The sequence below is a fragment of the Lissotriton helveticus genome, chromosome 7, assembly GCF_964261635.1.
Source record: "Lissotriton helveticus chromosome 7, aLisHel1.1, whole genome shotgun sequence".
Classification (NCBI taxonomy): Eukaryota; Metazoa; Chordata; class Amphibia; order Caudata; family Salamandridae; genus Lissotriton; species Lissotriton helveticus.
The window spans coordinates 26,852,175-26,872,742 of record NC_136068.1 but is presented as its reverse complement, the minus strand read 5'-3'; the positions used below and the strand labels follow the sequence as shown (position 1 = coordinate 26,872,742).

Sequence of the window (20,568 nt, the reverse complement as noted above, 5' to 3'; positions counted from 1 at the left end):
CTCAGCAACTCTCACTGGGCAGGTTAAAGGCACCTCAGCTGCTTGCAGGCACACCTGTAGTTTGTACACATCTTAGTAGCTTGGCATACACATGCTGTTTTCACGCACCTCTGCAGATTTCACGCACATTAGCACCTGGCACACACCCACACTCCATACACCATACACTTGCAGCATGCACACACATACACCCAGCTCGTACACACCTTGGTAGCTCGCACACATCTCAGCAGGTTGGCACTCACATACTGCTTGCATTCATCCCTGTAGCTTTCACATGCATGGCACATTGTACACACACACTTGCAGTGTATACACACACACTTGCAACGTGCACACACAAATGCAGCTCGCACACACCTACATAAAGATGCATGCACACACATGCGTGAAGCTCGCACACACATACATACAGACGCATGCACACATGCACATACGCAGAGAGTTCACATACAGATACATACAGACGCATGCACACTCACGCCCAAACACACACAAGCACTTGGCAGCTCATACGTGGCCCCCCGCAGCGGGGCTTGCCACTTATCTTCGGGGAAGATGGTCTGCATCTTTTGCCAGCGATCACTTAGATTATGCCAAATGCATTAGTGTTCAATGCAAAATGGAAATTATTGTGGAAGTACTGACTGCCATATTAGCATGTTCATAATATCCCAGGAGCCAACCGACACAAGACAGTGAACTGCAGATGTCGTACCACCAGGAGAACCACAGCGCCAAGCCAGGCTTATCGTGGATGAGCTTGACACCTCCTGGGGGCTTCCGACACGAAGCTGAGACTGTTGTAACTCATGAGCCTGGAATTTACATTGAACTAAATTGACAGTTGTCCTTTGTTGATGTCTTAACATTAACGGATGTCGTCATGTGCAGCTTTTAGATATTCCGGGTTGTATACCAACCAATCCCACTGCTGAACATTTCCGGAAATCACATGAGAGCGGGTGGCAGAGAGGCTGCTGAAGCAGAGTCCGAGGTGGACGGCAGCCAAGCTCCCTTGGTGGATGCCTGCCAAGGAGCTGTGGGATCATCGAGGCAGGAAGAAGGGTTGGCAGAGGCTGCAACACTTCCATGGGTGCTAAGGGAGCAGGAAACATGTACATGCTTAGCACTGAAAGAGTGGCCTGGTCTGAAGCTGAGAAGAGGGCCTTAGAGCAGCATCTCTGGGCTATGCAGCTTCCTCCAGTAAACAGTACAGAGCAGCTCCACTTGTGAACAGAACTCCGCAAAGTAGAGTGGAGTTTTGGGATGCTTTGTGGAATTTCGCATAGCGGATCTCCGTTATCTCTGCCCACTTCATATCTTGGATTTACCAGGGGCCTGCAAAAGTGACAAATGAAAGGGTTAGGTTTGTTTCCACGGATTTATTGGGAATCGGAGTGGCATGTTCGAGGTTGCCAACAGCATCTGTTACCCTGGTTGTTTTAGGGGTTAGATGTGGTACTGTGAGCTAGCCGAAACCCACCAACACTCACTGATGTTATTGAAGTTTGTGCTGGTCTAATATAAGTCCTGCTATATTGTAGGAACTGTAAAACTTGGCACCACCAACATTTTAGGTCAGGCACCTATTTAATATGTTTCCTAAGTAGTTTTCTCGCATGTGCCCAAGACTCCTTTTTATCATGCTGATGACGGCCCCCAGCCGTCATGCACTACAGTGCTCGAGTGCTGATGACGGCTGGGGGCCGTCATGACCGCACCCGCGCTGAAATCTTCAGCACAGGAGCAGAATCGCAGCAGCATGGAAGGGGTTAACATGGAGATGTCCATAGAGAAAATGATCTCTCCTCAGCTTAATAGGAAGCACCAAATTCCACATCGCTGACACCAACTCCATCGCCTTCCTCGAGAGACTGAACAACATCAACCTCACCCAACTGGTCATCGGACCCATGCACAAAGCCAGACACACACTCAACCCTACTTTCACCTCTAGTAACAGAATCAAATTCAGCTATACCACAAAACCCACCTGGTCTAACCACACCATCATAAACTTTACCATCACCATCACCAACGCCCATCACACCATCACCAGGCGTCAGATCCCTTCCCCGCATTTGGAGCAAAGTCACCGAAACTCAGTAGTCACAGGCCCTCAGCACCTCCCAAACTGAAGCCTCAACAGAGCTCGACCAGGCCATCCAGAACTTCACTTCCTGGATCACCATCATCAATGACAGAGTTGCCCCAATGAAACCTTCAAAATCCAAAAAAACTTCCAAACATGCCAGCTGGTACACCCCAGAACTCAGAACCACAAAGCACTACTGCCACCAACTTGAAAAAATGATGGCATGCCCCCAAGAACCTCGCAGACAAAGCAGCTCACAAAACAGCTCCCAACAAATATCACCAGCACACCAAGGAAGCCAAAAAAACAGCCATCATCACCTGCATCAACTCCATGGCAAACCACACAAAGGAACTCTTCAAAATAGTGAAAGAACTCTCCAACCCAACAGCCAGAGAGGACACCATCCACCCCTCCCAAGTACTCTGCGACACCATCTCAGACTACTTCCACAGCAAGGCCTCTCTCGGGGGCCGGTGCGTAGAGCCGCTCGCTTGGGGACCTGAGCATGGACGGAAGGGGGCCACCTCCATCGCCCTTAGTGCACCGTATGTTCGTGGGGCACCCGGTGCTAAATCATTCGTAGACAACCTGATTCTAACTTTAACCTGATTGTTTCTTGGCACTATATTCTTACTTGATTGTGACACTATTATACTACTCTCCTACTATCGACCAATATATGATACACTTTAGTTTGTTGAATCACCCTCCCGATGCCCCCACCCCGTGTTCTCTCTATCCTAAGAAATTGATATAAGCCATCCCTACATCCAATGTTTACCTGAACTCTATTGTAGCGGGATCAATGACTTGCGCCGTCTTATATTATTTGTTACCTGATTGTATATCGGTATGTTTTCTGTACATTACTGTTATCCTATTATGTTAGTGACTATTATACTGCTCCTATTATGTCTGTTCAGTTCTGTTGCCCCTACCCCTGTCTCTGTGAAGCGCTCTGATATCTGTAAAGATCTTGTTCGCGCTATATAAAACTTTGAATAAAATAAATAAATAAAATAAATAAACCTCCAACCTGCCACCCTCAACCCCAACGACTTCTACTAACCAGCAAACCTCAGTCAAACCATTACCATCTGGTCTCCGCTTGCTGCCCTGACCACCTCAGCCATCATGTCTTCCATCTACTCCGGGGTGCCAACCAACACTTACACCCACAATCTCTACAACCTCACATCTTACCCAATCAGCACCCAATGCACCAGCATCCTCAACACCTCCATCTCCACAGCAAGTTTCCTGGACAGATGGAAGTACGCAGCCGTCAGACCCCTCATAAAGAAAGCTTTTTCAGAACCCAGCAATCTAACACATTCTCGTCCCCTCTCCCTGCTCCCCTACCTAGCCAAAGTAATTGAGATATTCATCAACCAGCAGCTTACCAAATTCCTTAGAATTCTATGCCAACCACAGCTGCGACACCGGAGTGAATGCCGCCACAGACAACATCAGGACACTCCTCAACTGCATAGAAACTGTGGCCCTGATCCTACTCGACCTCCCTGCGGCGTTCAACACTATCTCCAATAACAACCTCATCAACAGACACTACAACATAGGCATACAGAAAAAACACCCTCAAGTGCATCGCCTCTTTCCTCACAGTACGCATAAAGAGCATCCAACTTCCTCCCTTCTCTTCCACCCCAAGGCATACCACAAGGATCATCCCTTAGCCCCAGCCATTTCAACATGTACATGAACCCCCTTGCAAACATCGTTCGCTCCCATGGACTCAATATGATCCCCTACGCAGACGATACTCAACTGAGCCTTTCGCTCACAAGGACCCGTTCAAAGCCAAAATCAACCTCTGCAATGCCTTGGCCAACAGAGCCAAATGGATGAGAGACATCTGCCTACAAGTTAACTCTGACAAAACTGAAGTACTGATCTTCGGAAAGAACAACTCCGCATGGGACCACAGCTGGTGGCCTCCAGAACTCACTACACCCACACCGACCGACCATGCACGCAAACCTCAGCATCATCCTCAACAGCCAACTAACCATGAAATGACAATTAAATGTAGTTGCCTTCTCTTGCATATGCCTACTTTGTATGCTCTGCAAAATCTTCAGATGGATCCCAACCAACACCAGAAAGACTGTCACTCAGGCCCTCATCACCAGCCGACTCGATTATGTCAATGCCCTCTATGCCAGCATCTCCATCCAGCTCCTCAGAAGACTCCAGACCATACAGAAAGCCACAGCCAGACTCGTCCTGGACCTCCCCAAAAGAACCCACATCACCCCCCACCTGAGAGACCTCCAGTGGCTCCCCATCCAGAAGACATGTCAGTTCAAGCACCTCACACATGCCTATAAAGCCCTCTAAGACCTAGGACCTGCCTACAACAACCATTGACTGAACTTCCATGAACCTTCTAGGCACCTGCCCTCCTCTTCACTTGCCCTCGTACACATAGCCCGGATCCATCACAGCTGCAGTGGTGGTCCTTCTCCTACAGCGTTGCCAAGACCGGAACAACCTTCCCCTTCAGCTAAATACAGCCCCCTTGCTGGTAGACTTCAAGATTTGGCTCTTTGACTGAGACACAGTGCCCAACTACCCCTAGGGGTGACAGCGTTGCACTTTACAGATGCTGATTGATTGATTGATTGATTGATTGATTTATGTCTGTAAGTTGTTCAAGCTTAAACCTTTAAAAGATTACCACTCTGTAGTGTTAAGTTTTTCTGAATCCCATTAATTAAAAATGACACTAGCAGTAATATTCCTTTAAACTGCAGACAGGCTGTAATTGCGCACTTAACTTTACATAAACTTGTTAATACAGGTGGAGATATCACCTTCGTGATTGAGGCACATGAAGGTAACAAATGTGCAGTTTACTGCTACTGGTTAAACAGCCTTGCTGTTGATGATAACACATCAACGGCATAACACAAAAACATTTCATGCATATAGTTAGGTTGCAGCACTGCCTGCAAATAGGCCTTATAAATACTTAGAAAACCCACTAAGATACCAGAAACATTCCGCCCTTCCGTGCCGCGGCCACCAAGATCATCTGTGGCGTACCCCAAGGCTCCTCGCTCAGCCCTACCCTCTTCAATGTCTACATGAGCCCCCTCGCGGCCATCGCACGCAAACACGGCCTCAACATCATCTCCTACACAGACGACACCCAGCTGATCCTCTCCCTCACCAATGACCCCGCCACCGCCAAAGCAAGCCTCCAGGAAGGAATGAAGGACGTCCCGGAATGGATGATGATCAGCCGTCTGAAACTGAACTCAGACAAGACGGAGGTCCTCTCCGCCTGGGACGACTCCTGGTGGGCCCCAGCTCTGGGCAGCGCCCCCAAGCCCACAGACCACGCATGCAACCTGGGAGTCACGATGACCAAGCAAGTCAATGCCGTTACTTCTTCCTGCTTCAAAACCCTTCGCATGCTCAGTAAGATCTTCCGCTGGATCTCCACCAGAACCAGGAAGGCTGTCACCCAGGCCCTGGTTACCAGCCGACTGGGCTATGGGAACGCCCTCTACGCTGGAACCACAGTCAAACTACAGAAAAGACTTCACCGCATACAGAACACATCGGCACGACTCATCCTGGACATCCCCCGACACAGCCACATCTCTTCCCACCTGAGAGACCTGCACTGGCTCCCCGTCAACAAGAGGATCACGTTCATGCTCCTTACCCACGCACACAAAGCTCTCCACGACATGGGCCCCGAATACCCCAACAACCGCCTCAAGTTCTACACACCTACCTGCCAGCTCCGCTCCGCCAGCCTCACCCTCGCCACCGTCCCACAGATCCGCAGAACCACCACCGGAGGAGGATCCTTCTCCTACCTGGCTGCCAAGACGTGGAACTCCCTCCCCACCCACCTACGTCCGACCCAGAACCATCTCTTCTTCAGGAAGCAACTCAAGACCTGGCTATTCGAGCAGTAGCAGCACCACCTCCCCCCCCCCCACCCGCCCAGCGCCTTGAGACCCTCACGGGTGAGTAGCGCGCTCTATAAATATTCTTTATTCATTGATTGCATTGGTTCTAAGGTGTCCCCCCACACAAAGCACAAAATGTAAGACTAAGTCCTCTCAGTATTAACGGGGCAACCGCACCAGTCTTAGCCAGCTAAACACCATTTGAAAATACAGCAGCACTAAATATTGGCAAAGTATATGCTTTATATAATCACTTAGTTAGACTATTTCGATGTCTGATACAGTATGTTATGAGTACATTAACAACTGCCCCAGCAAGGGCTGCTCAAACTTGACTGTCACAAGTTAGCTGTGCCTGCCAGTAGTCCAGGTACTATTAATGCCATAATGGGTTAAGTACCCACCAAAAGGGAGTACATTCCATTTTGGATAGCACAAAAACTATCTACCTGAATCAGTGTTTCCCCATATGGGACCCCAAGATAAATTTAGAACTCTCACTATGTGTTCCCCTTGGCATGGTTCCACCAGCTGAAGACTGCACAACAAAATATGTGGTGAAGAAGGTCCACTCAGGAAGGTGTATTTCAAGGGGGAGCTGGTCTTTAGTCCAGGATGAGTCACAGCCCTAAAGTTTTAGGAGCATAGCTACCAGTACAGATGCGGCGTTCGATGCGGCGGTTCCAGTATCTTGGGCCCAGATTTACTAAGGGCTTGCACTGTCTTTGATTGATGCAAGTTTGTGGTGAAGAAGGTCCACTCAGGAAGGCGTATTTCAAGATGTTTTATTCAAGTAGTTAACAGGTAGCAAAGTCCATAGCATCAAGTAGGAATGTTGTAGATCAGAGCCCCACCAGGAGCAGCCTGTCTGCTGCTCAGGCCATGCCTAACTGTCACCTCAGCTCTCAGTGTCCCAACATTCCAAGGCACCAACATTCTATTGGGCACCGAGCACAGGCAGTGGCTGAGCAGGAGGAGAAACATACATAACATTACCCAATGCAGGATACTACAAAGTTGTCACAAGGAAACGCAAGTCCTTATCTGGGAATAACTAGGCAACACAAAGCTCCTTTGCGTTGCTTTGCATGGACTAGTAAAGATGAAGTAATGCAGCTCGTAGCAGTGCTATGCAGTGCTTTGCATCGGGGAAGCATTCCAAGGGTGGAGTATGGGCGTTTTGACACTAATTATAATTTGTATCTATTTCCATCTATAAATCAATGCAGCCCACATATTTTATACAAGAATCACTCTGGTTCAGTAAATCTTGAAAACACGCCTCTGTGTATTCTTTGTATATTTCTCTGAGCAAAAGACAGCACAAGTGACTGAGCGAAAGTTTGAAATCTGTCACCACCGTTCCTGAGTGAACGGAGTTGTCATGTTCACTGGTAGCCAGGACTGTTCACTCCCTATTTAGGTTTTGGTGGGCTAACTGTAGCACTCCAAGCTAGCTTTCCAAGGGAGAACATATCCTGCGGGGTGCATGGAATCAATCTGGCTCCTTCCTAAGTTTATGTCATCCACAAACGCACGGTTCCTACTGACTGGTGAAAAGTACACTACACGGCAAAGTCAATCCAACCGGCTATGCACCTAGGGCAGGTAGGTGAACAGGTTGGTCTGTGTAGTGTCTTATGAGTTAGAACTGATGGAACTCTTTTGGGTCCTGATGGACTCTGTAGAACTGTGAAGTAAGTGTTAGAGCAGAATGCAATAAAGGCTGATTTAGAATGTTGGTTTCCCACCTACACGCAGATTAATAAAGATGTGTAATACTAAGCTCCATGTGTGGCGCAGACTTTTATGGATACTCAGGCTTTGGAGGATGCTTCAACTGTTGTGGACTTAGGAGATAAGTAACCTGAAGTTTGACAGTGCTAGCCCAAAGAGTTTGCCTTGGTTCAAGCAAAATGCTTATGCATGCCACGCGTGTTGTATGCAAAGTTTGGAACTGGCGCTTAATGCATGTGGAGTCAAAGTAGAACTCCAGCTGCTGTAAAAAAGTTGGAAACAACAAACGCATTGCACAAAAATCTACATTTGGTGACCAAGAACCTGCTGGTCAGACCGTGCATAAAAGTACAGCGCTGCTACATAATATAAAGTTGAACGTAATCCGGAGCGTTAACTCTTAAAGGTAGAAACAACCAGGTTTTCAAAGAGCAGCTATTGCTAATCACAAAATGCAAGTAACTTTGCAATTAAAAAGTGATGAAGACAAAGTGCACGCAAAGAGACGCCAGAGAATAAAACATTTATTTACTCACCGGACTCTGAGTAAAGTGAGCCTTTGTAGTGTGTCGATTTAGATTCTGTATGAATTTCCCGATTCATGTCCTTATATAGCTATATTTCACATTGCCCTTATATAGGCAGAGAAATTCAATCCTTATTTAGGCATTGCTCATGCTAACCAAATACAGGCATGGTCAACTACATCCGATCGTCTTCGTCACAATGAGTTCTTGGAAAACCAGAGTCTTAAGCTTTAGGGACTTCCCCTTGCCTGGATATTGATTTCTCCAAGAACTCATTTATTATGCATGAACATCTATTTCTTAGTGGTTCATTCATGATGTTCTTATGCCTGACTTTTTCGTCAATACAGGCATTCCTAAACACCTTCAAGGTATAAATATACCTTCACTTGCTATGGCAAGGCATGGTTCGGAGCAGTTCGACTACCAACTTGCACGACGCAGCTTGCCACAGCAAGTCCCGAAGGAAGCCAAGTTCCCAACTGACACACTGACCAGACGCTGTCATCCTCCTTGCTGAGAATCCAGTTCCAGTGTTTCTGATTCCTCTTGCGGATTGTTAGATATCAAGTCCCGGGAAAGAGATACCAACCTCTCTCATTCTAAGGTATGGAGATGATTAGAACCTAGAGAAACCTTTGGCAATTCTTGGCACAACTAAACTAGACTATAGCTAAAACAGCACCTACTTATTCCCTCGTACTAGACTTGGTTAGGTACACTGGGGTTGGATTATTTTAGAAGCACCAGTTGAGTATTTTAGCCTGTGTTATTATGTATGTATTTTTATATATGTCATAGCTACAGACCATGCTATTACAGTACTATTTTATATTACTGCTAACGCTGTACATATTCTATTTCGCATTCTGTCTTACGGTTGTAGCAGTTCATATCTCTTGAATGAGAAATAAGAAACCCTTTTATTGAAACGCCCGTCTCACTATTTCTGTGCAACTCTGTAGAAACAAAGCATGCACGATTGACTGAGTGAAATAGTTATCTATTGTTTCCATGACTCTGAAGATATTATTCCGGTTTTGGGGAAACAAAGTTGTCATGTTTATGCAGTTGTCAGAGAGTAATCCCTTCTTGTTTATTCGAGAAGTTTCTAATGACCTCTGAGTTAGCTGGCACACACAATTAAGTTTAATATACTCGATAGAGACATACTAACCTTAGTTCTATGTCAAATCTATAGTGTATGTTAATCCAATGCACAGAGCCTATCAGGAATATAGGAACTACACTAAACCTGTACAACCTCAGTGCCAGGCACTGCAAACCAGAATAAGCACAGGGGTTGTTTTCAACAAGTGCGTGACAATCATCAAAAATCTCTAATATCTTTGGAACAGTGAAACGCTGCTTGTTCCAGTGAAGTAAAAGATTAGGAGGCCAGCATGTCCCAAAGGCCTCAGACATGGCTCATATGAACAGGTTCATGATGAGCAGCTGACAGAGCCGGAGAGAGCTCTACCCTCAATCAACCACTCACAGACATGGCTACAATGCTGCCGCTTTCCTAAAAGAACCACCACCATTCGAACTCCCAAAAAGCAAAATACTGGTAATAGATGGACTGCTAGTTTAGAGACATTTGATGATTTTATTGATGCACTTAAAGAGACGGACAACACAAAGATTACCAAGTATCTCAAATATCTTGCTGGGGATGGTGTAAAAGAAGTCATAAAGAAAATGTCTTGACCTGATCAAGAAGTCACATATTAGAACCGTTTTATGACGGTTTGGAAAGGAAATGAAAATGTATGTGCGTCATGACGCGAAGATAAAATGGCCACCAGAATGTCTAGAAGCAACGTTTGACGCTCACCCACAGGGCCAAGCAGCGACATCATTTGAGACAAATTGACACTGAATGGAGTTGAACGCCATACAAATTATTGTCAAATAGTTCTTCTGTATCCCCATCAAGTGAAAGTGATGAAACAATTGTGCCATGTCGGTGTTTGCCTAAGAAAAGTGTGCGCATGCTGGTTTGGCCACTTATGGAGAAAAATGTCAGTTAAAGACAAATCAACATGCCAAAGTACCAAAGTCATTCGAACATTGTCCGAAGATTACACTGAAAATAATTGGCTGTTCCATACCTTTCATTATTGACAGTGGTACATTGATAAATCAATCCATCAATCAATCAGGATTTTTATAGCACAGCACTGTCACCCCTAGGGGTATCTGGGTACTGTGGATGCAACATCAAGATTAAGGTCAGATATGAGCAGAAAGAGGCAAAATAAAGGTCAGAAACAAGCAGAAAGAGGCAGGATAATAGGCAGAACGAGCAAAGAGAGGCAAAATAGAGGACAAGAGCAACTAAAGAAGAGGTAGAAAAATGAGTAGAAAATGAGCAGAGGAGGCATAGAACTGAAGGCAACAGAGAGTAGCGGACTGCAGGCAAGCTGTACAGGAGGACCAATGCAGGGGGAGCTGGCACAACCACCTCCTCAATGGGGTGACGCTGCAGCTTTCATTAAGTAGGTTCTGGGGGCGCACTGGGTGGCGGGAGGAGGGGAAACAGCGGAAAGATAGAGGAAACGGGCAGAAAAATGCAAAATGAAGGTCAGAAAAGAGCAGAAAGTGGAAAAATAAAGGTCAGAAATAGGTAGAATAAATATCAGAATAAAGGTCAGAAACGAGTAGAAAGAGGGAAAATAAGGGTAAAAAAAAGTCAGAAAGTAGCAGATTAAAGGTCAGAAACGAGCAGGAAGATGTGGAATAAAGGTAAAAAACAAGCAGAAAGAGGCATAACAAAGGTCAGACGTGAAAGAGAAAATAATGGGCAGAACAAGCAGAAAGAGGCAAAATAGAGGGCAGGAGCGAGCATAGAAGAGGCAGATAAATGAGCAAAGGAGGAAAAAACGGAAGGCAGAAGAGGATAGCAGACTACAGGCAAGTTGGACAGAAGGACCAATTCAGGGGCTGGTGGCACGAGGACCTGCTCAATGGGTCTGAACTGAGGTGGCGAAGTGAACTAAAGAATGATGATGGATTCAACCCAGATCTGTGACTGGGGATGAGTGTCTGAAAAGTTTCAGCACTCCGTCCATCATCTCCTTGGGTTTGCTTTGTTCGCCCTACGTTGGCGGGGTATGCCCATACGTGGGTCCCTTGATCACTTTGCCACTGGATTCAAGCTAGCCTGGCTGATGAAGGGTGTTACCCAGAAACCGGTCCTAGGATGCTTGTTTCCAGTCCAGGGAGGACCTGGCCTGCCAGTTCGGGATGGACTGTTCCCATTTGGTGCAGGGTCAATACTGATTTGCCATTGGCTGAGTCCAAACTGGAATGGCATGGTGAGCAAAAAAAACAATGGATTTAGGCCTAGATCTTTGTACTGGGGTGAATGTATGACATTCTTCTGCATTCTGTACATCAATTGTACTTTTTGCTGGTGGGCTTGCAGCACCGATTGTGCCACCCACTGGAGCAGCTCATAAAGTTTGACTCTGGTCTGACACTGCAGAGTGCCGTTGTTGGATTGGCCCTTTTGGCAGGTTCACCCATAAACTTTCTGCCTTTTTCCTGTGACCTCTGCACCCTTTAGCACTGTGGCCCAGTGTAAAGTGCGTCCGCGCTCTGAGTGTGTGTGGTGAGATTGGCTTGCCTTCTCATAGGAATGCATGGGGGATTTGTGTGTCCATGGTAATTCCTGGTATGAGAGGAGTGCAGGGGCGAGTTTAGTATGTATTGACTCTCTAGAATATATGCTGCGCAATGGTGTGCGTAGATTTATAGTGACTGGTGGAGAAATGCCACTTTTAGGAGTTGGCATTTCTGTGTGCTTTGTGTCTGCCTGCCTGATGTGGATTGCATGTCTGGCTTATGAGTGACAGGAGCTGGATTGCGTGGGTGGCTCAAAGAGGTACAGGTTGAGTCAGCGCTCATCTGAATTGGACACCTGGGTTTGGGGGGTAGAGGGAGGAGTACTCCCCTGTCCCTGAATAGGAGTGTGCCTGCCTTAGTGTATGCTGGCTCTGCCCCCCTGTGGTGTGTCTGATGACGAGCCCCAACCTAACAATGGTAAAGAGGAGCATGGTAAACAGAGTGCTCCAGAATCAGTTGCAAATGGTTCCCCCAAGCCCTGTGCTTTCCACGCAAAGGAAATGTTGGTATAAATATAGGGGCTGTGACCCCATGTCCGTTGTTGTGCTTGAGTTCTTGGGGGACACTCTGCCCTTGAGAGAGGCCAGTTGGCCTGGGGCCAGTTTCCGTGCGATGCACCCCCGATTGGGGCACACTGCTTTTATGCCCTTTGTTTCCTAAGGTGTTTATGCTTGTGAGGCCTAGTGCCTCATATGATTCTTGCATAATGTGTGATGTTAATGTAGTTTTATGCCTAATGAGATTCGTGCCTGATATGATTTAGGTGTACCACCTTGTAGGTTGCAGGATAATGCTGAGTACAGTGGTGGCCCATAATTACTGGTTGTGATCTACCTGTATTGCAAGTTCTACTTTTACTATTTCTACTAAGTGATGATTCTGAGAGTGGTCCATGTGGCCCTGTCATGTGTATATAATCCCCTGTAAATATTGCCAGTGCCAGCTGGCACAGTGTATATTGTGTGATTACCATCTAATGTGATAATATAAAGGCTATTTTTGATATAACCTTGTGTGGAGTTCCTTTTGTGGTGTGCCTAGTATGTTGCTGCTGTGTGTGTGTGTTGTGCAAACGCTTAACACATTGCCTCCGGGATAAGCCTGACTGCTCGTGCCAAGCTACCAAGGGGGTGAGCAGGGGTTTTCTTTGGCGTGTAACTCCCTTGCCCTGACTAGAGTGGTGGTCTCTGCCTGGCTTTGGCACAAGACTTAGCCAACTAAAGATCCCATTTCTAACATTGGTGGTCAGCGGTGGGATAGGAATTGCGTTTGCGCAGTACCACAGCGACAACTGGTTGCACTAAAATCTCTGCATTTAGATAATCACGTGTTTGGGGATTACTGTATCTGAATTCTATTTAATTCTACTCCTAAAAGTGTAATTTGTAGATTGTGTACTCTTGCTTCAGCTCAGACACATAGATCTCCTGTGTTGCACGTGTCCCTGACAGTCCTGCCAAAATGGGGTCTGCTTTTAATTTTTGTGGTCTGTTTATATACACTATGTGGGAGTTGGTGAGGTTCTGTGAGTAGAGAGACATAGCAGTGAGTGGATCAGACACCCAGTCAAAACTGCGGGAAAACCTGATCCAATGGCAAAAGGATGAATGGGAACATGAGCACGATGAGGAGAAGAGAGCCCGGGCCGCACGACAACAGGGTGGTGGGTCAGAGGGGAGCCCTGAGGAATCTGAAGAGGAGGGAGAAAATGACAGGACAGGGACGCAAGTAGATAGTGAGGACCCCATAGACAGGGAGTCCCTTGCTGGGTCCAGGGGCAGCACCCATCCCTTTCCCTGTCCCCAGAGGAGTGGGTAGATAGGAGGGAAGAAAGGGAGCATCAGCTGGCTTTGGAGAAGCTCAGGTTAGAGCATGCCAAGGAGATAGCGCAGCTCAGTATGGAGGAGAAGAAGTTTTAGACCAAGAGGGTCTTAGCACAGAAGAGGATGGCTGAGACTGAGAGGTCCTTCGCCAGGGAGAAATTAGCTCCAGAGGGTAGATTATCCCCTGAGTGCAGTTGCAGTTTTCTGGATTCAGCAGTGAGGGTGGGGTCAAGTGGTGGCAGCAATATGGAGTCCAGTGCAGGAAGGCCCATTCCCAGTTCCCAAAGTATGGTACCTTGTTCCCGAGAAGAGGAGTACAGGTTGAAGTTCAGGTGCAGTAAGAAACGATCTCACCAGTCTTGGGAGTTTACGGAGGAATGTCATGATGCACTGGATGATTGGGTCGAGGTTAACACAGAACATCATTTTCAAGGACTGATCGATCTGGTTATCAGAGAGCACATGCTCAGTCGTTGTTTGCCGGGGTTGCGCCAACACCTGTTGGAGTGTGGGTTTTCTGACCTATGGGAATTTGTACAGAAAGCAGACCTCTGGGAAAGTGCCAGAGGTTCTGATGAGGCATTGGGGAGTGAATCCAACAAGAGTGGCTCAGGTATCTTCCAGTCCTGTGTGGAGGGAAAGGTTCAAAGTAGCCGAGCTAGGTCTCAGTGTAGTGGGAGGGATGTAGGGGCTTACGTCCTGTCTCAGTGGAGTAGGAGTGAGTGTGGGACTGTGTGTCCCCAGGTGCCCAAAACCCAGTCTCAGGACCTGGATAGTTCCTGAGGGAAACACCAGGTTTGGAGCCTAGGCTGTACTGAAAGACCATTTGAGGAGGAGCACCTAGTGTCTGGAGAACTTGGAGCGTCAGTAATTAGAGCTCCAGTGGTTCTGGTGTCTGGCGGTGCCACTTCAGTTGGTAGGGTACAGAAGTCCGGATTAAGGGTTGAGGGGGGGATGTGTTCCCCAATGGAAGAACTAGTGGGTCAGGGACCAGCCAGAAGGGCTGAGTCCCCTTGCAGTGACCATGTTGACACCACTTCTGTTCTGGGGGATCTCTACACATTGCCAGGTGGACAGGGGACGGGAGATCTGGGCCAGGCAGACTGTCACACGACACATGAGTCATGTGTTACCCTTGGGGGGATACTGTGTGAGTCCCCAGAAGTCCTGGCGTGCCAGGCAAGTACTCCACCAAAGGGTTCAGACCCAAGGATGGGAGGCCAGGTTCAGGATCTGCCTGACCTAGAGGGAAGGACATCTGTAACCAGTGTCCTGACGGTTCATCTTCCAGGGGTACCGCTCCAGTTGGGAGGGTGCAGAACTCTGGAAGGGGGTGCGGTCCTAGGATGCTTGATTCCGGTCTAGGGAAGACATGGCTTGGTAGTTCGGTCTGGACTGTTCCCATGAGGCACAGGGTCAAGACTGATTTGCATATGGCCATGTCTGAACTGGGGTGGCTTGGTGAGCAAAATAACGATGGATTAAGCCCAGATCTGTGACTGGGGGTGAATGCTTTGCCATTGTGCAACATTCCATCCATCATCTTGTGTGTTTTGCTGATCACCCTATGTGGGAAGGGTATGCCCAGACGTGGGTCCGGTGCTCACTAGGCCACTAGAGTCAAGCTATACTGGCTGAAGACGTCTGGTAGCTAGAAACCAGTCCTAGGATGCTTGATTCCAGTCCAGGGAAGACATGGCTTGGCAGTTCGGGCTGGACTGTTCCCATGAGGCACAGGTTGAAGACTGGTTTGCATATGGCCATGTCTGAACTGGGGTGGATTGGTGAGCAAAATAATGATGGATTAAAACCTGATCTTTGACTGGGGGTGAATGTTTTGCCGTTGTGCAACATTCCGTCCATCATCTTGTGTGTTTTGCTGTGTTCCTGAGGTGACACTCTGCCAGGAGGAACCACCGCGGGTCCCAGCTGCTGTCTCCTGGGGGTCCCTGTGTGCTGGCCTGCCTAGGAGCGCTTTTATGCAGACTTGACTACGAGGAGAGCCGTGGACTCTGCAGCGCGGAGCTGCAACATACCTCAAGGGAATCCTGATGTGGGGATTCCCCCTCCTGAGTGCCTTAGCGGGAGCCCACCCCACCTCAGGTGACAAGCGGCAGCCTACCCCGCTTTATGGTAACTTAAACATTACGGGTGCCCACCCCGCGGTTTGGGAGAGAGAGAGCGGTTGCCCACCCCGCAGTTTTGTGCCTTGGACCGGGAGCCTACTCCTTATTGCAGCGCTGAAGTAAACACTGAGGGTCGCTGCGCTGCCCGCAGCAACCCGTGGCAACCCAGAAGTGAGGGAAAGCTCGCCCAGTTGCAGGTGTGGCCAGAAGAGAAGCGCCGGCTGAAAAGACCTAGGCGGGAGCCTACCCTGCGCTGGGATATGTGCAGGAAAACAGTGAAGTTCCGAGGGAACCTAGAGGCAGGGCTCCTGCAGCCGTGATGTGAGCCCTGTTTGGTCCTGCTCCTGCCTACCGGGTGAAGAGGGAGACGCGCATAGAAGCCGCCGAAGCCCTGCTGCTGTGGTTGGCGGGGCTCCTGCAAGCTGAGGAGAGCCCCGGAAGTGCAGCAGCCAGTGGAGAAGTGAGGCGGAGTGGGCCTGAGGCACATTGCCGGTGCCTGCCCCTCCACATTAGAGTTCCCGCATTGCCACCGGAGGAAGGAGACCAGAGGACGCACCCCCGTGAGGGTCTCCAAGCAGCCCTGGTGAGTGGGGGGGCGCTGTTGAGAGACTGCGGGTGCCGGGAGTGGCCCCGGAAGTGCCCTTGCTGGTCTCTCTCCACAGCGGCGCTGCAGATGTGAGCCGCTGCACCTATTGGGCAATTGTTTTTATTCCAGAGTCCCTGAGTGTGACTCCAACGTGCACCTGGTTGGTGCTGGCTTCTTTCCCAGCTGCCCCGTCCGACAGTGGGCAGCTGCAACGTTTTGCCCCATTGATCCAGGAGTCCCCATGGGACTCTTTTAGCACGTGTAGTGCCAGTGCCTGTTCTGTAGTTTTCCCAGCTGCCCTGCGAGATCGCAGGCAGCTGCAACATTTGGTCACATTCATTTTCATTTAGAGTCCCAGACAGGGGCTCAGGGGGCACACTGGTGCCCGTGCTAATTTTCACAGCTGCTCAACAGTTAGTGGGCAGCTGCTATGTTTAGGCAAGTTTATTGTTCACTTTTGCTGCCTTGGCAGCTTACGCTCTGACTCTGCAGGACATAGGGCATTTGAGCCCCTGAGAGAGGCCAGTTGGCCAGGGGCCAGTTTCAGTGTGCCGCCCCCAGATTGGGGCACAATGGTTTTATGCCCATTGTTTCCTAAGGTGTTTATGCTTGTGAGGCCTAGTGCATCATATTATTATTGCATAATGTGTGATGCTAATGTAGTTTTATGCCTAATGAGATTCATGCCTGATATGATTTAGGTGTACCACCTTGTAGGTTGCAGGATAATGCTGAGTACAGTGGTGGCCCGTAATTACTGGTTGTGATCTACCTGTATTGCAAGTTCTACTTTTACTATTTCTACTAAGTGAGGATTCTGGCAGTGGTCCATGTGGCCCTGTCATGTGTATATAATCCCCTGTAAATATTGCCCAGTGCCAGCTGCCACAGTGGATATTGTGTGATTACCATCTAATGTGTTTTATGATAATACAAAGGCTATTTTTGAAATTACCTTGTGTGAAGTTCCTTTTGTGGTGTGCTTAGTGTGTTGCTGCTGTGTGTTGTGTGAATGCGTTACACATTACCTCTGAGATAAGCCTGTCTGCTCGTACCAAGCTACCTTGGGGCGGAGCAGGGCTTATTAAGGAGTGCAATCCCCATATCCTGACTTAGAAGTAAGGGTCCCTATTTGGACAAATGTGAATACCATTGCCAACTAGAGATCCCCAGATCTAACTGTAACCCTGGGCTTAGTGTGTGTAGTAGCACTAAGCGGAGCACCACGGAGTTGAGAACAAACTCAGTGAAACTCTGCGTAGCTCCACTATGCCACACGCCCTATTAATAATTGTTACAACTTTTTAAAAACGAGTTTAAAGTAAATAAAAGCACCTTACCTTAACTGTGGTGTGCCCGGGCTGCCCTCCTCCTCTTCATCGCTTTCGTGGTGAGAACTGCACATGCATGGCTGCCCGCGCATGTGCATTTCTGGGTGAAAACTGCACATGCGCGGGCGCCCACGCATGCACAGTTTTCACAGAGAACGCGATGAGGAAGAGGAGGGCTGCTCCGGGATGCCGCAGCTAAGATAAGGTGTTTTTATTTACTTTAAACTCGTTTTTTAAAAGTTGTAACAATTATTAATAAGGCGGGTGGGAGGTGGGGGCTGGCCAACTCCGCTCCCCCACAGAGTGTGCAGAGATTTGCCTACTCTGCGTTCTCCGCGGAACGCAGAGTAAGAAAATCTCCACACCATCCGCGGGCGCAGAGGAGCGGAGTTCTCTGCCCACGGTTACTTATATGTGTGTGCACTTTGTGGGCTTTGGAGATTTTATGCTATGTTAATTTAATGTGTATCACGCACAGATACTTGAAAGTGTCCCGGTGCGGCGTAGTCATGGGCAACCATCAGAGATCAGCCCTAGGACTCGTCTGATTCCGCTTAGGGACTTTTTTTCTGTTCAACTGCCTCTATTTAACTGTCTTGATAGAAAACGACCAGTAGAGGTCGGTAAATATCAGAATTGCGTTCTGCTTTTTCAACTGCCTCTATTTAACTTTATTTATAGAAAACGACCAGCAAAAGTCAGTAAAATACCAAAATCACTTTAGCATTCTCTAAAGTCCAGTCCATAGTGTCACTATTCACTCCCTGTGCTCTCGTTCCCACCACCAGGGGGCTGAATTGTGGGGCTTTCCACTTCTAATATGCCTCCAGACACTCCCCTGTATGCATATCCTGACTTCCAGGAATGTGGACATCATTTAGGAATTGACATCCATTCCCAATCCATGCCAGGTTTTTTTTGAAGCCAGTCTGCTCATGCTGGAAACTCTATTACCTAGAATTCCCTGCTCTCTGCTTTGTCTCCACCCCTACAGGCCAAGGATGGGTGGAGGAATTCAGCTCATCTGTGTCTGGCTGCTGCTAGCCGGCTCACGCCTGATGCATATGATTAATGTGAGCTCTTTTAAGCCCCAGCTCCCTTCAGGCCAAGGTTGGTAATTGTAGATGTTTTCCGGTGAGACCGATCCTTGTTTCCAGTGTTTCCTGAGCTTTTGATATCCTTGTTTCCAGTGATTCCTGAGTTCATGAGCTATAGCTATTCCTTGTACCTGAATTAGCACTGCCCACAGTGCTACCTTGTTTCCGGAGTTCCTGAGCTATCGTTTTTCTTTGTTCCTGTTCCTGGGCTTCAGCTATTTTTTTTTTCCTGATTTGCATTGCTTGCACTGCTCTTGAGTCCTTGTTTCCTGAGCTGTAGCTATGTCATGTTTCCTTGAACCAGTACTGCCTGCAGTGCTACCTTGACTCCTGAGCTATAGCAATTCCCTGTTTCCTGAACAAGCACTGCCTGCAGTGCTACCTTGACTCCTGAGCTATAGTAATTCCCTGTTTCCTGAACAAGCACTGCCTGCAGTGCTGCCTTGACTCCTGACCCTTAGCTCAATTCTTGTTCCTGCCCCAGCACTGCCTTCTATGCTACTTTGTTTTCTTGATTCCTTAACCTGCACTATTCTAGAATACCCTTGTATCCTCCCCTTCTGTATATCCTTTCAAAGTCACTGCCTTGCTTCCCATTTACTTGGTTCCAGTTCTAGTTTGCTGCCTTTCTATTCTGCTGTCTTACATCTGTTACCTTGTATGTTTGTTACCTGCTTTCTGCCAAGTGTGCCCTGTCATTTCCTTCCTTTCCTGTAAAGCACTCCTCCTTGCTAGCTCCTTGCCTATTGTGCTTGTGTTTAGTTCTACCCCTTTGCTGTTACTGCCTTGCATGTTCCTGTTTGATCGCCAGGATCCGTGGGCACAGCTGACTACCTAGGTGGTGTTTCTTATTCACTGTGAGTATTGTCTTTGAGTTACATTTATAACATCACCTTAGGTATAAGCTCCACAGACCCTGCCTTTGCATGTATATCGCATATGTGGGTATTTGCAGTCAGTATCTGTAACAGCAATAGTGGATGAGAAACTTACTGAGCTTCAGTCTTACGGTGTGGAGCTCCTGAGTGCTTTCCCCCACATTCCCCTTTATTGGTAATTTTGTTTCATATATATGTCTTGCACATTCGTCCTGGGTGTAGTTATTCTGAATGCTAAATTGCCTCATGAGTGCCCTTCCTTTCTGAGTCTTACCCATCTTGTTCACTTGTACAGGCTTCCCCTTTGGATCCCTTTTTCTCCTCTGACTCCCTGTATGATCCTGGGCAGCGCTGTACTCCTCTTTCTGTGTACGTTTTCTACCCCGTTCCCAGTCCTTGCCCAAGTCCCTGACTGTCTTCCCCACATAGTCCCAGACAGTTCCTGACACATAGAAATTGTCTTCCATGAGCACCCATAGACAATAATATTTTTTCCAAATCTTGTATTTTCAGTGCTATGACCACCGATGCCCTGGTTTTATATTAAAAATAGAGTTTTGGACTATACCATTTTCCGCTGAAAGGCAATATTTCTCTCCATGGGTTCCCATACCTGGCGTGTCACTCAGTTTGGTGCTCACTTTCCCTCCTGGTTAAAGAACAGTAGATGTTTCAGCGCCCAGGCTAATGTGCTGCTTAGCTAAACACATATAAGGTCCCAAAGGCGAGACCGATTGCATTGTAAAAGCTGGTTTTTATCTTGAAGTCTGAATGTTTGTACA

At 47.9% G+C, this 20,568-nt stretch overlaps 1 protein-coding gene across 1 annotated transcript in view; it reads left to right on the top strand.

Moving 5' to 3' along the window:
• The window catches only part of LOC144768901 (hemicentin-2-like), a 538,034-nt gene that overhangs the window by 235,375 nt on the left and 282,091 nt on the right, over positions 1 to 20,568 (top strand). Inside the window, exon 12 of the mRNA XM_078652914.1 lies at positions 4,879 to 4,961. Within this exon, the coding sequence (XP_078509040.1) occupies positions 4,879 to 4,961 (83 nt within the window). The remainder of the gene's footprint in view (positions 1 to 4,878; positions 4,962 to 20,568) is intronic.